We start from the raw sequence: 16,286 nt of genomic DNA on the forward strand, positions 1-16,286 counted from the left end.
AGAAAGCAAAATGTGTGCATGTCTGTATAATGTGTAAACAGAGACTTGTACAACATACGTAAAAGTCCACGATGCAAACCAGTCATGAAAATATGAATGGTGAGACAGATTCACTGACACTGGCTGACAAATACTGATATTACCTGCAGGACTAGTCACCATATCTATTTAAATGCATACCTGGACTTGGGCTTGAAGCCAAAACCCCCAAACTCTAGACAGATACTCTTCAACTTTAGTTATCCCAGCTGGTGCACTCAGTAGTATCTGTCACACTTTCTCTATGCAATATTTGAGACATTTCCCTGTGTGTCAACATCAAACATTCACTTAAATGTACCCTCACAAGGAATTTTGGAGGTACAGTTGTGGAATACTGCTTGCAGCACTAAATGTCACAGGAAAAAATGCATGGCTGGACAGGGACTCTAACCTGGAACCTCAATACCACTGGGCAGGCAATCTACAAATTTAACTGTACTGTCAATACACCCATCCCTACCCATTACATGTATAATATATAATAGTAATCTGTACTGTACCTCGGCACGAGTTATAATAATCCGAATCAGAGCTTTATCATCTGTTCCCAGTCCCTTCATGGTCTTTACCAACCGCTCTGCAAAGTACTTGGGACGGTTTCTTATGGTGTTCACTGAAATAAAAATTCCTATATTTAAAATACAGAATTAAAATTATGATGTACTGCTGCTTAGCTGCAAACTAGGCATTTCCTAAAGATACTAGTCTGTGTGTGAATTACACATCTATTTTCCCCTATGTGGATCCCAAATCAGTCTATGTGTCCCCTTTGAGGATCCCAAATCAGTCTGTGTTTATCCTTTCAGTATCCCAAAAATCAGTCTGTGTGTCCCCTTTAAGAATCCCAAATCAGTCTGTGTGTCCCCTTTGAGGACCCCAAATCAGCCTCTGTCCCCTTTAAGGATCCCAAATCAGACTGTGTGTCCCCTTTGAGTATCCCAAACATTAGCCTGTGTGTCCCCTCTGAGGATTCTAAACCAGTCTGTGTGTCCCTTTTGAGGACTCCAAATCAGCCTGTGTCCCCTTTAAGAATCCCAAATCAGTCTGTGTGTCCCCTTTGAGGACCCCAAATCAGCCTGTGTGTCCCCTTTGAGGATCCCAAATTAGTCTGTATGTTCCCTTGGAGTATCCCAAATCAAGAATCATTACGCTAAGAGCATCTAGGAACTGAGCCTTTATAAAATGTCAAGTTGAAATTTATTTTCTTTCCAATTCAGTGTTCTGCCAGATGAATGAGTGGTAAGTGGGTCTTGCAATGTTCATCTATGTGAAAATCTTGTATTTTCAAAACTAAACTGAGGCATGCAATAAATGATAGTGTCCTTGTCTATTCAGTTTAAGTGTTCACTAAATCTGCTGAAATATGTGCCAAACTAGTGCAAAGTACAAATGGTTGTCCTAAGTATAAGTCTACTAATGTGTCGTGTATTCCTTAAGCTAGAGGGATCTGTCTTTAAAATAAACTTACTGTCTGTATAAGAGAAAGGCCCAATTAGTACAGGCATTGTGAAATAATGAAAATCATCCTTTCAAATTTGGCTTCAACATCAAGTACCTGTACATTATTTTATTGGTATGGATAGATTTTGTTCTTATTGCAGTAAAAATATATGTACAAGATCATTATATAACATAACAATTATTTTTTCAATATTGTTTGAAAAAGATGATCTAAAACATCTGTAACACAGATAAAGGATTTAAAATTACTTGTATTCTATGAAATATGTCTCTTCTTAAAGGAAAGTTATTAGTGACAAATCTAAATATATGTTTCCAAGACTTACCAATTGCACACAATCCTTTTTTGAAGTTGCCAGATGTCTCTTCATCTATGTCATTCAGGATGTCACACTGAGTTAACTGTAAGTACAGATGAATATATTCATACGATAGGCCAGCTTCAACATGCACATAACTTTGAACAGGACATAACTATTAAACAAGACAAAATACTGTTCACTTAAATCATTTTGTATAAATAGTGAATTGGGACATTAAAAAAATCTCAAAGGAGATGTCCAAGAAAAGAAAGCCTATTCTTTAAAAGTGTCAACTTGCCAGTGTTTGCAAAAAGCTGAAGAAAACTTTAAAATAATGGTGACTCATTTAGGTGAAGATGCGGACTAAAACACTAAAGCTAGATGAGTAAAGGACACAGACCTGGACAGTACTGTTCTGGCAGGGAAGTTTGACAGAGAATTAATTGGGCAAGATTTTGTATTTAAAGCAAGCAATAGTTGGCTTTATTGCTTCCAATATTGTCCACCAATAAAGCTCTAATACAACATGTGGTAAAATTTGGTTAGAGGACTTTGCTGCTGCAGGGGAATATCCACAGAAACTGTGATAGATTTTCCAAGATGGAGGATATTGTCAAGAACAGATGGAGGCATATCCACTGAAAGTGACACACTAGATTTTCAAAGACAGAGGATAATGTCATGAACAGAGGCATATCCACAGAAAATAAGACATATTTTCCAAGATGGAGGCTATTGTCAATAACAGATCAAGGCATATCCATTGAAACTCAGGCAGGTTTTCCAAGAAAGAGGATATTGTCATGAACAGATTGAGGCACATCCACAGAAACTGAACCAGATTTTCCAAGATGGAGGATATTGTCAAGAACAGAGGTGTATCTACAGAAATTGGGGCAGATTATCCATGACAGAGGATATTATCAAAAACAGATCTATAACTGCAATAAAAAGAACTGTACTACAAACTCTCTCTGGACAAAACCTTAGCTCTGCAATTCTTTGAGAAAAAAGCATGGATGTAAACAAACGAAAGACATTAATTTTGTGTGTGCAAACAACACAGAAACTGAAAACTGTGGCACCTGACTAATGAAGATTTAGATCTATGTACTGCTTTTGTTATGTAAACATGATTATACAACCATTTTTGTATGACTATGGCAAAACAAGGATGATGGACACTAAATCTGAAAACTGGTTTTTGAAGGAATTCATGCCACCAGTGAGGCCAAATTTATGGAGTAAAGGACTAGAAGAGAAGGGACATTGTGATCTGCAAGTGCTTTGAAATATGCTGGGAAAAAGAACTGAAGGGAGCTTAGTGCAGTGCTGAAGTACATGAAGAAGATGGAGCGATTCACAGAGTTGGATATAAGAGGCTTAGGGCTGTACTAGGAAAACATTTGCATGATGATGTTCAGCACTGGATCAACTATTATGAGGACTGCCTACTGTTTAGTGTAAGATTGAAACTGAATCAAACAGTATTTCACTAGCTACAATAAAAAGAACATATATCTTGATCAGCAGGAAGCACATGTAGCTATTGATGTGATGTGGGCACTTCACAGGAAGTACCCATGCCATTTCTAAAGCATTATTTGGATTTTGCTGTGGAATGGGATTTTGCTGTGGAATGGGATTATGCTGCATAGTTAATTGTCTTTCTCTGTATAAACATCTAGAAGCATACACATTTCATAGGTGTATAAATTAAACTTGATCAAGCTTAATAGGGCAGTACAAGCACTGAATGAAATGTTCCCTGAATTCTTTCACTCTAGATCACTGAGTTAAGGTTGAGGTGGTGTGGAAGCCATGTATTTATGGATGACGTCACTTGGCTGTGTATGCGGGAACCATATATTTATGGTCAAACGTCACCTAGCTCTGTGTGCAGATAACATATTTTTATGGCACAGGACAGTGACATCTATGGATGTCCAATCTAGGCCAATCATTAATCATGTGCTAATAATAACAGGGAGATAGCATATGTAATTGTCTCGAAGATCGCGGCTCTGCATCACTGTAACAGAACATCAGTGAAACAAATATGTCAGACTTATTTGCCCAGGAAAGTCATGGCAACCAAAGTAAATTTAAAATTATTTATCATTTTCAGTATGATTAGTATTTGTTCCTTATTAATGAACTATACAAGTGAATATAATTATATTTGATATGGAGAAAAGTTTTTAATAGTAACTACATAAATATTGCACCATCTAAATATTGTAACATACTGAAATGTAGAGACATGTTTGAAAGTAAAGTTTTAATTATATAGCATAGGCCTAAAAGTAATGAACTGAGGGAATGTAATATGTAGAAAAAAATAAACTGTCCATGTACACATTTGGAATAACTATATTTGATGGAAAAGTATACACTATTGATTTTTTTGGGGTCAAAAATTACTTTTCCACCCATTGTCTCTATTTGGTTGCTATGGTAACCATGAACACGCATCAATTTCACCAACATTTGTAATGTTTGCAATCTGCATGCATATATGCACCACTTTGTACAATTTCACAGCAATCTGATTTTAAATAATAAGTTCTGAGCTGTTATATAAATTTGGCCCAAAAAGTCTGTATTGTTCTGAAACAATTTAGCATGCACAGATGGTGCAGTCAAAAACAGATCAGCACTGGTTTCAAGGTCAAGCAAAACAACATGTCAGTACAACCAGGGTTAATTAAGCTACTTAAAACAGGTCAAGCTCTGGTCTTGTGGACCTTTACTTAAGGCTCAAGTACAGGATGTTTGTTTTCAATAAATGTAAGTGTCAATGTAAACATACCTTGACATAATGATTCCAAATACATCGAAGTTGGTAATAGTCCTTTACGGCAAAGATTCTCTGGAATGTCTCCTCATCTGTGCCCCAGCGATCAACACCAGCCTTTTTCAGTTTTTCAGCATCTCTTTTAGCTCCTGCTTCATCAACTAGCTTGATCTCATTCACTTGGAACAGACCTGTACCCTGCCCCTCTGGCGTCATTATTTCTTCCACAGCCTTCTCAACTTGTTCCCGAGAAACCTCCCTTCTGTTACCCTGAAAGGGAGAACAAAAGTTGTTGTTTTTATATTATTATCATTATTGTCATCAATTTCCTCTAAATTTTACTATCAAGAATAGTGATCAAATGTAAATGCAAAAAACTTTAGATAAATCTCTCAAAAAGCAGGGATGGTTTATTATACTTACTCTCTATATTTGCTTATAAGTTGAGTCATTACTGTCTATATTTGCTTGTAAGCAGAGTCCTTATTGTCTATATTTGCATATAAGATGAGTCCTTATTGTCTATATTTGCTTATAAGCTGAATCCTTACTGTCTTTATTTGCTTGTAAGCAGAGTCCTTACTGTTTATATTTGCTTGTAAGCAGAGTCCAACTGTTGACTACACAGACCTAGATCTTGCATCACATAATGCATCAGATCTGGGTCTATGAAGTTGTTAGGAGTAATCAGCAGAAATAAACAACATAGACCCTGATCTGCCAGCTTGTTATCAGGGCTTATGATGTTGGCCTTTGGACTCAACTTATATGAGAACATATAAGGTAGTTAAAATTTGCTCCAATATTTAACAAATTGGTGGAGTGGCATGGGCTAATCATCAAACAGGGGCATATTATATGATAAATATGGTATTGACATGTCATGATAAATATGGCATTGACATGTCATGATAAATATGGCATTGACAAGTCATGATAAATATGGCATTGACAAGTCATGATAAATATGGTGTTTGCATGTCATGATAAATATGGTGTTGGCATGTCATGATAAATATGGTGTTAGTATGTCATGATAAATATGGTATTTACATGTCATGATAAATATGGTATTTGCATGCCATATGATAAATATGGTATTGACATGTCATGATAAATATGGTGTTGGCATGTCATGATAAATATGGTGTTGGCATGTCATAATAAATATGGTGTTAGCATATCATGATAAATATGGTATTGACATATCATGATAAATATGGTGTTGGCATGTCATACAAAATCCTGCTCAAATTGTTTTGAAGCAATGATGGTATTGATGTTGGCATTACAAAAGTATGTCAAAGAAATCTATTTTTGAGCCTGCTAATGCAAAAGAAAAGAATCATTTATTGTTTATCTATTAATCTATCACCTTAAAAAGAAATGAACAGAAACAATATTTTGAACACCAAACCATCAACATATCTCATCAGTTATTCTCAAATTTAAATGACATGGAAAAAAAAATAAAATCCTTTTCTAACTTTTTTTAAAGTACTGACAATGGCAAAACAGTTTTTTTTTAAAGTTAAGATGAAAATTAACATTTTATTTTTCATCTGAATGCTAAAGTCATCAACATACTTTTTATTAATGAAGATCAACAGCTCTCTCATGGGACCATGGGACCAAATAACATGTCAATTATTAAACTGAACACTTTCAGGACCATTTCAATAAGCAAACTTATGAAGAATTTTGAAATATGTATAAGTCTGATCAAAATCTGAACAGAAATATAGCTGCTAGGTTGTTGCCAAATTCAACCAATCAGATGCAAGGTAACAGATTCAAATGATATACATGAACTTCACCTGCATTCATACTCAGCCAAGCTCTTGATGACACAAGCATGTTTACCATGTTGGATCAAAATCCTTTTTATAAAATATACAGTCACTAGATGGGTAAATAAATTATTCATATCAAATGTTACACCACCTAATAAATACATGCAAAGGTCTTGATCATAATAAAAATCATCCAACAGCTTGACAATATTAGCATATTTACCAAGTCTGATTAAATTCAGGTCATAAATACTGTCTCTCTAAAAAATCTCAGCCAGAAATATACAAGATCACCTCATTAATTATATATAGCTTTTTATGAGTTTTCCCCATTTTTAGCTCACCTGGTCATAATGACAATTGATGTATTAATAACCAGCACTTTAATGAAATATCATTTATGGAGAAGGAACATCAAAGATACCACTTGATGCAGAATGGTATGTAAATTTGCACATTGGTATATGCTAACAGATACATGTACATGTAGTTGAACAGGAAGGCACAATGTACCTAGGGAATTTTTCTGATGTATGTTCTGTCATGGTCAGGGGTAGGATGATTATCAAAACCTCCATTATTTTCAATTTTGTCTACCAAAAGAAACACTATACCTCATAAACATCAATAATACAGTTAAACTTTATTTTATAAAGACTCAGTTACAGTCATGGATAAACTGAACTTTATTTATTAAGTCAGAAATTATTAATCTTCTAGTCGTCCGCCCCAATAAGCTAAGCTGGCATCCTGGAGTTGACTGTAAGCAGGTTTAAGTGTATATACCAACAAAGAATACTGATTATCCAAAACATTTTTATGTTCCCCAATGAGTTTTGTATAATTAGCTTCGTCTGATATTATTTGATTATAGTCCTGTATATACTAGTTAATAAGATGCGTCCAACTCCAAGCTGCACAGACCCAGATCTGCCATCACATAATGTGCCAGCAGATCTGGGTCTGTACAGTTTGTTAGGACTCATCAGTAGAACAAACAATATAGACCCTGACCTGCAGGTGCATTATGCTATGACAGATAAGGATCTTTGTTGTTTGCAATTTGACTCAATTTATACGTGAGTAAAAATGGTAGCTTGTCAAAATAATGGCTATGCTTTACTTGGCATGCAGAAATTAGCAGTCTCTTAAAGTCTCCACTTGTATCCCCTTCAATGTCCTTCTCAATGAGGGTATCCTTCACTTTGCGGGATGGACTAGCAACTGTAAGGTAGGACATTTTGTAAGAACATTTATATAGTTATGATAATACTTTTAAGACCTGAAACAAAATAATTTATTACAGAGTATGAACACAAGATACATTTAGATACAGTATCTGAGAAGTTCTAAAAGTCTACCCTTAACTGTGAAATAACCAGTGTACCAGTCAGAAAATAAGGGCACAATTGAATCCGTACTTAATACTGCAATTGATGAACCTCTGACTGTGGTAGTCAGCAAAGATTGAATCTGTAAAAATTCTCAGAAACTTTTTGCATTTTCTAAATAAGTGTGTGCAACCTGTATCCCACAGGCTGCATAGAGCCTGCAACCTGTATCCCACAGGCTGCATAGAATCTGCAACCTGGTTTTATTTAGTGATATTTACACCAGATGCCCTGGAGAAATTTGCAACATACCTTCTAAATAAGTTATATCTGTGCACACAATTTTTTAAATTTTTTTTATTTTTGGTGGAAGGGGGATGAAGGAACAAAACTACCCATGCCTGTCTAAAAATAAACTTTTGAATAATATAGACTATAATTTTTCTACATTTCTTTCAATATTTAAGAGAGTAAGACTAACTCATGTTGTGCTTGAATATATGGCACAATTTAATGACTTCTGTCATTTCAAACATGCACAGAACATTCAGGCCTTGCTCTAACTACATAGCTGACACTATATCAAATGCAATTTGATAAAACCCTGACTGTGCTGAGGGCTGTTCCAGTAAAACATACTAGAACCCAGGGAAGGCACTTTTCAATGTGGAATAGTCACCTATAGATGCAATTAAGAATTTTGCATACATTTTCTTATAAACTTGAAATAATCAGAGTACCCTAATGTATTCTTGTAAAACCTGCCTTCCTTGGGTACAATAAAAATGGAATAACCCTAATGGCAGCTACAATAATATACATTGTGACCCTCCTATAGCACGCTCCATTATAACATGAATTTGGACAAAAATGTGTATATATTATTCATCATTTTTGTCACCATCAAAAAAGTGAAGCAATGTGGTTTACAAAATACGTACCTTCAACAAACTTTCTTGCCCCTTAAAGCACTAAAATCCATGTGGTTCTTTTGATCTCTGTTTGTAAATAACTTCATTTGCATATAAAATGGGAAGAGATAATATTAGGTATTGGTATTACATTATTAGGTAATGGATGGAATAGATAATGTGTTTCTTATCTGTGTTTATGTATTTTCCTTTGATATACTGGTGGTCAAATCAGCATAATTTTCATTCAGGACCACCAATGCATTTTTATTATATATATAAATGTAAAAACTATCTTACATTAAAGAGTAGCAGCTACAAAAATAAAAAGTTAAGATGGACACCAAGGCAGACATTTTGGGGATTAGATCAACATCATTTTAAAACTGAAACAGCAAAATACTGCAAGAAGAATTTTAGAGAAAACCCAATATAGATATAATTATCCATTCAGAATGAGTAGTCATAACAAGATTTTAATGAAGACCATGGGAGATCATAATGGCATCTTTAAGATATAGTACAAGGTATTACAAGAAGTGTTTTATTGAAAACCACCATGCTGACATGACTCTCTGTTCAGGAAAAGCAAGAATAAAATGTTAAGGGTGGCCATCATGGCTGATATTTTGTAAGGTCAGATCAAAACCATTTTTATTTGGGACATCTTACAGATAATTTAAAGTAGTTCACACTAAATAAACAAGTGGTATTTTTTTGTTGTTTTTTTTTGTTTATTGAAAACTCCTAATCAATATGACCATAATAACAAGATTTTCTAGATGGACACTATGGTGCTCATTGTGGAGGTCAGATCAACATCATTTGTAACTGGAACAGTTAGATATAATAATGTCTGTTAGTGAAATCCTCTTATTGATAGGATTACCAATAATAAATATTTTAAGATGGCTGCCATGGTAGCCATGTTAGATAATGGATCATTCAGGACCATCATCATATCATGAGAAACATTTTGGTGGAAATCCCATGTCAATATAACAGTTCTCTCAGGGGTAGTAATAAGGTTTTCAAGATGGCTGCAAAGGTGGCAAAATTGAATTTCTGAGAGGCAATATTTTCATTTATGACTGACTAGATATCTTAAGAATTAGTTTAATGACAGTGCCATGTTGATGTGATATTTCATTCAACAAGATTTTTAAGCTCCTACTGTGCCAGTCATCTTTACTGCATCCAAGAGCACCGTCTTTGTTTAGAAGCAACAAGAGAAGCGGATAAAATTGTGTCCATGATATTGTGAATTCATTTTGAGTAGTTCAGGAGGAATAGTGATAGCAAACAACTCCTGATGAATGATGAACAAAAGATGTTCTGGATTTTCAAGTAAAGCTTAAAATGTAAAATAGATTCATCATAATAGATGGAAGCAAAAACAAAAAATCCCCAAACCCCAAAGTATTTATGTTGCCAACTTACAGACCCTGAAATGGGTAATTCTACCAGTGGAATAAAAATGAATGGCTGAATGAATTAAAGAAAACAAAATGTAGATTGAATGCAAAGGAAAGCAGAATGAATGCAAACAAAATAGATGAATATATCTTGAAGAAAACAGGGTGCAAATCCATAAAAGTGAGCAATGAAGGATAAATGAAGATGGAATAAACAGGATTATTTTCAAGCTGCACTAAACCTCTAGTGTCTAAAGGCCTTTTTCATGGTTATGTGGATCAGATTCTATACACTGACAATTTTTCAGTCCTTATCAGCTGTTCTTCTTGGGGCTGTCAAAACAAGCAAATTGTCGACAACAAAACAAAATAAGACACTTCCTAACAACTAAGACAAGATATTGAAACAATAGTTCTCTCCTTGATATCCTTGATGTGGAGTTCTAAAATGAACCCCTTACACGAGAAACAATAGGAATCTAACATGGTATCATAAGATGTGGTTGGGATCTGGCATGGACCTTTAAACATAGTTCTGACTTGGACCTCCTATATGGAGAATCAGTGGGAATCTGACGTGGTCCCATCATGTACAGTTAGACATAAACCTTTTATATGGAGGTCTGACACTGACCCAGTAGGAGTCCTATTCTGGTGACATTACTATTGGCCGATAAGGTTGCAGCTTTTAGGATTCTGAAAGTAAAGTATATTTCCTCTACTTTTTCTCGAAATTGTTGATAAATATACATTATAGAAATTAGAAAGGTCATCAGAACTTAATGCCTAATAGGTGCTTGTTGGATCTTCATTTTGTAAGGATCTCATCTGAATCAGGCTGCAATTCTTTATTTAAAGGTCTACTTACTTTCATTAACGTACAGGGTATTAGGACTTAATTTCAGGAGTGAAAAGTAGATGGTTCACCTTTAATTACTGGTACATGTATATTTTTCACAGAAAAAATATACTCAAAAATAGTAAGGTTATACAATGGTACGTACCATAAGTATCAAAAATGACAAAATGGTGCCAGATATACAAGCTTATATGATGAGTCCAACTGCAAACTGCAGAGATCTGGATCTGTGCAGTTTGTTAGGAGTAATCAGTAAAATGAACAACATGGACCTTGGTCAAAGGCACATTATGCTATGGCAACTCAGGATCTTTGTTGTTTGCAGTTTGACTAAAATTTTAAGCGAGTATATATGGTATTACATGTTCCATTTAATTATTAACCTTACCATCCTTATACGCCTGTACCAGTTCTCTGACCTGCTGGTTAGTCCTGGTCATCAAGATTTCAATGAGAGCTTGTTCATCTGTTCCTAGTCCCTGGGGAAAAAAATCAAAATTTGTTTTTAAAACATGTACAAAATATTTTGCTCATTAATGTCATTCAGGACACAAAGAAACTTTAGTTTTTTGTTTTTTCAAAACATTATTCATTTAAAAAATATACAGATTTAACAGTTTATACAATGTACTGTTGATAACTCAGAAGTGGGCAAGACAACTCAAATTTGGATGAAGCTGGAGAAACCTGAGAAATAAACTTGCCTTGGATAGGCAACCATATACCCTTGCAAGTGCCAGAGTTAGGGATCTAACCAGGAACCAAAGAGGTATAAAGGGCAACAGGTTTATTGCTGCTGCAACTATCCTGCTGATGAAAGTATGGCTGGGCTATTAATTGAGTTTGATCTTTGATTTTTCCCAAAGTTTGATGCAGTGACCTAAATTGGGTCATTGAGTGGTATTAAGGATTTTTCACCTTTATGCACCAAGATGTAAGACCATATATTAGACAAGACCTGTATTTCCCATATAATTAGTATAATTGACAGTGAATAGTGTGTGGTTTATGATTTTCTGACTGTCAGGAAATTTAAAAGCCCTTGGTGCTGGAATGTTCTTGTCAAATTTGGTTCAATTGTTTGGACTCTTTTTATCAAGATGTCATTTGAAGGATTTTTACTTTTAGCAAGGGCATCAATATTTAGTGGTGGATTGGCCACTTAATACCAGATTTATTTATCAGAGTTACTGAAAACAGATTATTTAAAGATTTTTCTAATTTTCATAATGGCATTTATTTTCATTGATTGACATCATTTTAATAAATCTAAAAGTGATGCCAGAATCCTTCTTGTAAGATTTTGTGCATGTTGGTGAAGCAGTTTTGGAAAAAGTTGAAAAGAACAACTGTGGATAGATGACTTCCATGAATGCAAGGCATTACAAGAACTAACCAGCATTTGAAAAGCCTGCATGCCCAAATACTTCCTATAAAATCAAGTACAGATAAGTGAAGCAGTTTTGAAAAAATTGAAAATAACAACAGCAGACAGATGATCAAGATAGAGGTATTACAGGCATGGAATAAAAAGTCCCTGATCTATTTTTCATTCAAGAGACCACCTGTATAAAGAGACCACTTTTGCAATATCCCTTGGGTGGTCTATTAAGACAGGTTGGGCAATATTGATATTCTACAGCAAAGCCCAAATAACTGCTTGCAAATTTACTTACGTAAATGGCCTCCTTAATATGCCAAGCGTCATACTCGGCTGGGGGTACAAAGAGGCCGACAAGAGTAGCCTTATAGTTGAAGGATGTATCATGCTTGATTTCCTCAATCAGATCCTACAAATAATCCAATGACTGACATAAATGGAAGTACCAACATTACTACAAAAATATTTCATAGTTCTATTTGTTGAGTTGATTAAAATTTTATAAATTATTTTAATGACAGTGGTTACACAAATACAAATTTGTTGTTATCTATATAAGGCTAAAGAAATCTTTTAAAATTTACTGGACAGGTTAATATTTTTTAGTAGCAGCACTAAAAGACAAGACGTCTCAGACAATTTTATGTTAAAAAAGGAGCATAACGCCAGATTTTTTATGGCTCTCGAAACAATCAGGATCATCGATCTTATTACAGTCAGTTTGTGAAGGCTTGTTTGTTTGTAGTAAGTTACTTTAACATGCAAAAACAATAAGAATAACTAAAAATTAATTGGACAAACAGATAAAAGGACAGACAGACTGTCAAAAAAGAAAACCAAAATCATCCCTTCTGTATTCTATATGGAAATATAAAAACATTACCCTTCCAAACATGGTTTTGTACATCTTCTTCAGTTCTTGCCGCTGTGCATTGCTTCTGGTTGATACAATGTATGTTATGGTATCTTCATCTGTGCCTAAATGACAAAGAGACAGTGATATTATTAGGTAAGATATTTTGAGATACATCAGTACAATCTAGACAAGTGACATGAAAAAAGTTTTAAATGAGACTTTTTGAAACCTACATTTTTCATACATTATAAATGCTCAATCAATGTAAATGAAGCATAAAATGGATGTCACAGGGACCAATGTAAGAAGTCAGAATTTTGTACTTGCCAAGAATCCCACATAAAGCTGCCTGATCAGCCCTGAAGCCACTATGGAAATTTACTTAACTGTACATTTTTACCAAGGTTACAGAAGTGTGAAATATAGTATGCATTGACCTAGAATGGGTGGAAAGCTGTTGCAATCACCAAGAAGCATCAATCTACACAAAACTGTGTTTGACTGACAACAGTCTGAAGTTAAAAATGATTCATTGATTGGTGGATTGGAGTGAGCAAACATCAATATATGCAAGGTTACTAGGGGTATATTGTGCCAAGGTACTTTGCCCAGAGACATACCTTGGCAGCCTAAAAAACGTGTGTGTGTGTGTGTGTGCAAGCATGCACACATGCATGCATGTATGTATGCATGTATATATTTTACAGCAACTCAACAATAGCTGCTACACGTTGCCAACAAAAAGAAAAGTTGGGAAAAAGAAAAAAAAATAGAAAATTCTGCAAAATGCTTAGGAAAATAAACAAAGATGTTAGACGTCTGCAAAAGGTTTATAAAATAAGAGTTGATTACAAAACATGTAAAACCCTAAACTATGTTGTCAAAATTTTAATTCATATCAACTTCATTCCCTCCAAAAGTTAAAGATTTTTCTCTCAATGTGGTGATTCATCACAGTTTCTTCACTGAGTTCATATCAAACTAAATCTGTCTCACAAGATGGGAGTCAACACCCTTGACAAGACTGTGTTCTGCTTTAGTTAAGGGTTCACCCTTTTGGAGGTGTGCACAAGTCAGGTATGTGCATGCAGTATGGAATCATTACTGTATCACCTCATCTCTGTAATTTGTTCTATTTGAGAGATGCCAATCTTCAGTGGTGGATTTGATGTTCTGAAGATTAATTTGGGGTTTTCATTCACACATTTTACCAAGTTAAAGAGAAATAGCCTAAACACTGAACTTAACTATGGGGTGAAGGAGGGATGGAAGAATGAATGGACAGAAAGACAAGGGTAATACCACATGCCCCATCCACATTCTTCCCATGACATAAAGAAGATCTAATCGCAGAACTAAATATAGATTCTATACAAATCTATCTCACTTTCTGCATAACTAAAGCTGCTTTAGTAGCCATCCCTTTATATTTCTGTGTGCTATGTGATTATACTAGTAAGCAATTTTCAAGATGACCTTGACTGCTCCGGTGGCCTAGTGGTTAAAGCGTCCGCCTCGGATGTGGAGGTCATGGGTTCGATCCTTGGCTGAATCATACCAAAGGCTTACAAAAATGGTATTAAACTCTGCCTCGCTTGGCACTCAGCATTAAGAGGTAAGGTTTGGACTGGTCGGCCTGGTATCAAGATAATGTGACTGGGTGGGACATCATGCTACATCATGCCCCAGTACTAGACATCACTGTAAAATGTCATACTGCAGACACTGTAGCGATATGACTGAAAAATTTTTAAAGCTACATTAAAATCTATATCACACACACACTCAAGATGACCAGCCTGCTGTTAGGTACAAGAACCTACCAGCAGACTACAATGGTAGGGCAATGACCAATTATACTAACTTCTTACCCACAAGTACAGTCAGCTTAGAAGTTAATGCTTAATTTACATTTGATACTCTTTTAACAGTGTACTCATCTAATGCAGACTTAAGACTTTTCGACTACATGTGCAGAAATTTATGTGTGGGTATTTAAGTCTGATTATTGCATTAATCTGAACAACATTAATTCCATTTATAGAATCACTGGCAACATTAATTCCATTGATGGAATCACTGACAACATTAATTCTATTTATGGAATCACTGACAATATTGATTCCATTTATGGAATCACTGACAATATCAATGACAACATTAATTCCATTTATGGAATCATTGATAACATCAACTTTATTTATGGAATCATTTTTGATAACATTAATGTCATTTATGGAATCATTTAAAAAATAATTTAATTTATGAAATCAATGGATAACTTTCATGTCATATATGGAATCATTGGATATTATTAATGTTATATAGAGAATGATTCGATAGCATTAATGTCATTTAAGGAATTATTGGATAACATTCATGTCATATATGGAATCACTGGATAACACTTATGTCATTTATGGAATCACTGGATAACATTTATGTCATTTATGGAATCATTGGATAACATTAATGTCATTTACAGAATCATTGGATAACATTCATGTCATATATGGAATCACTGGATAACATTTATGTCATATATGGAATCACTGGATAACATTCATGTCATATATGGAATCACTGGATAACATTAATGTCATTTATGGAATCACTGGATAACATTAATGCCATATACGGAATCATTGAAGAATTAGAGCATTATGAGTTGACAACCCATATTCTGTAATACATCTCATCTTGTAGAAATTTCTTGATACATGTGATGCTTGTTGTTCTGTCAAGTGGAAGCTTAGGCAAACAAGTAAATAGACTTATCAGGTAATCTAAATTATTGTGGAAAAAAACTTATTTAAAAAAGTTAGTTAAGAATACTGTACTTTACTTATCGATATTCATGATGGCAAACTTGCCATATTTGACAATCTTTCATTCTGAGTACTATTTTGCATAAATTGAAATTATTGATGGATAGCTGCAAATTATGCCCAAGAACATGGGACATGAGATAATAATGTAAGAATAGGAAGAATAATCCTAACATTGGAGTGCCATGATTGGGAAATATGACATCAAAGCACTTAGTCCATGTTCCAAATGGAGGAGGTACATTCTTTTATAGAGCAAAAAGACCAAAATAAAATTGTGTGCTTTACTGAGCAAAACAAAAGAAATAAC

General features: G+C 34.6%; 1 protein-coding gene across 1 annotated transcript in view; it reads right to left on the bottom strand.

Moving 5' to 3' along the window:
• Positions 1–16,286, bottom strand: part of LOC149803789 (annexin-B12-like) — a 68,473-nt gene that overhangs the window by 23,537 nt on the left and 28,650 nt on the right. Inside the window, exons 8-14 of the mRNA XM_089953586.1 lie at positions 13,176–13,270; positions 12,588–12,701; positions 11,300–11,390; positions 7,519–7,619; positions 4,618–4,872; positions 1,830–1,905; positions 543–655 (exon numbers count right to left, since the gene is read on the bottom strand). Coding sequence (XP_089809712.1) covers positions 543–655; positions 1,830–1,905; positions 4,618–4,872; positions 7,519–7,619; positions 11,300–11,390; positions 12,588–12,701; positions 13,176–13,270 — 845 coding nt within the window. The remainder of the gene's footprint in view (positions 1–542; positions 656–1,829; positions 1,906–4,617; positions 4,873–7,518; positions 7,620–11,299; positions 11,391–12,587; positions 12,702–13,175; positions 13,271–16,286) is intronic.

This window comes from Sinohyriopsis cumingii, chromosome 3, assembly GCF_028554795.1.
Source record: "Sinohyriopsis cumingii isolate HCF-2022 chromosome 3, ASM2855479v2, whole genome shotgun sequence".
NCBI lineage: Eukaryota > Metazoa > Mollusca > Bivalvia > Unionida > Unionidae > Sinohyriopsis > Sinohyriopsis cumingii.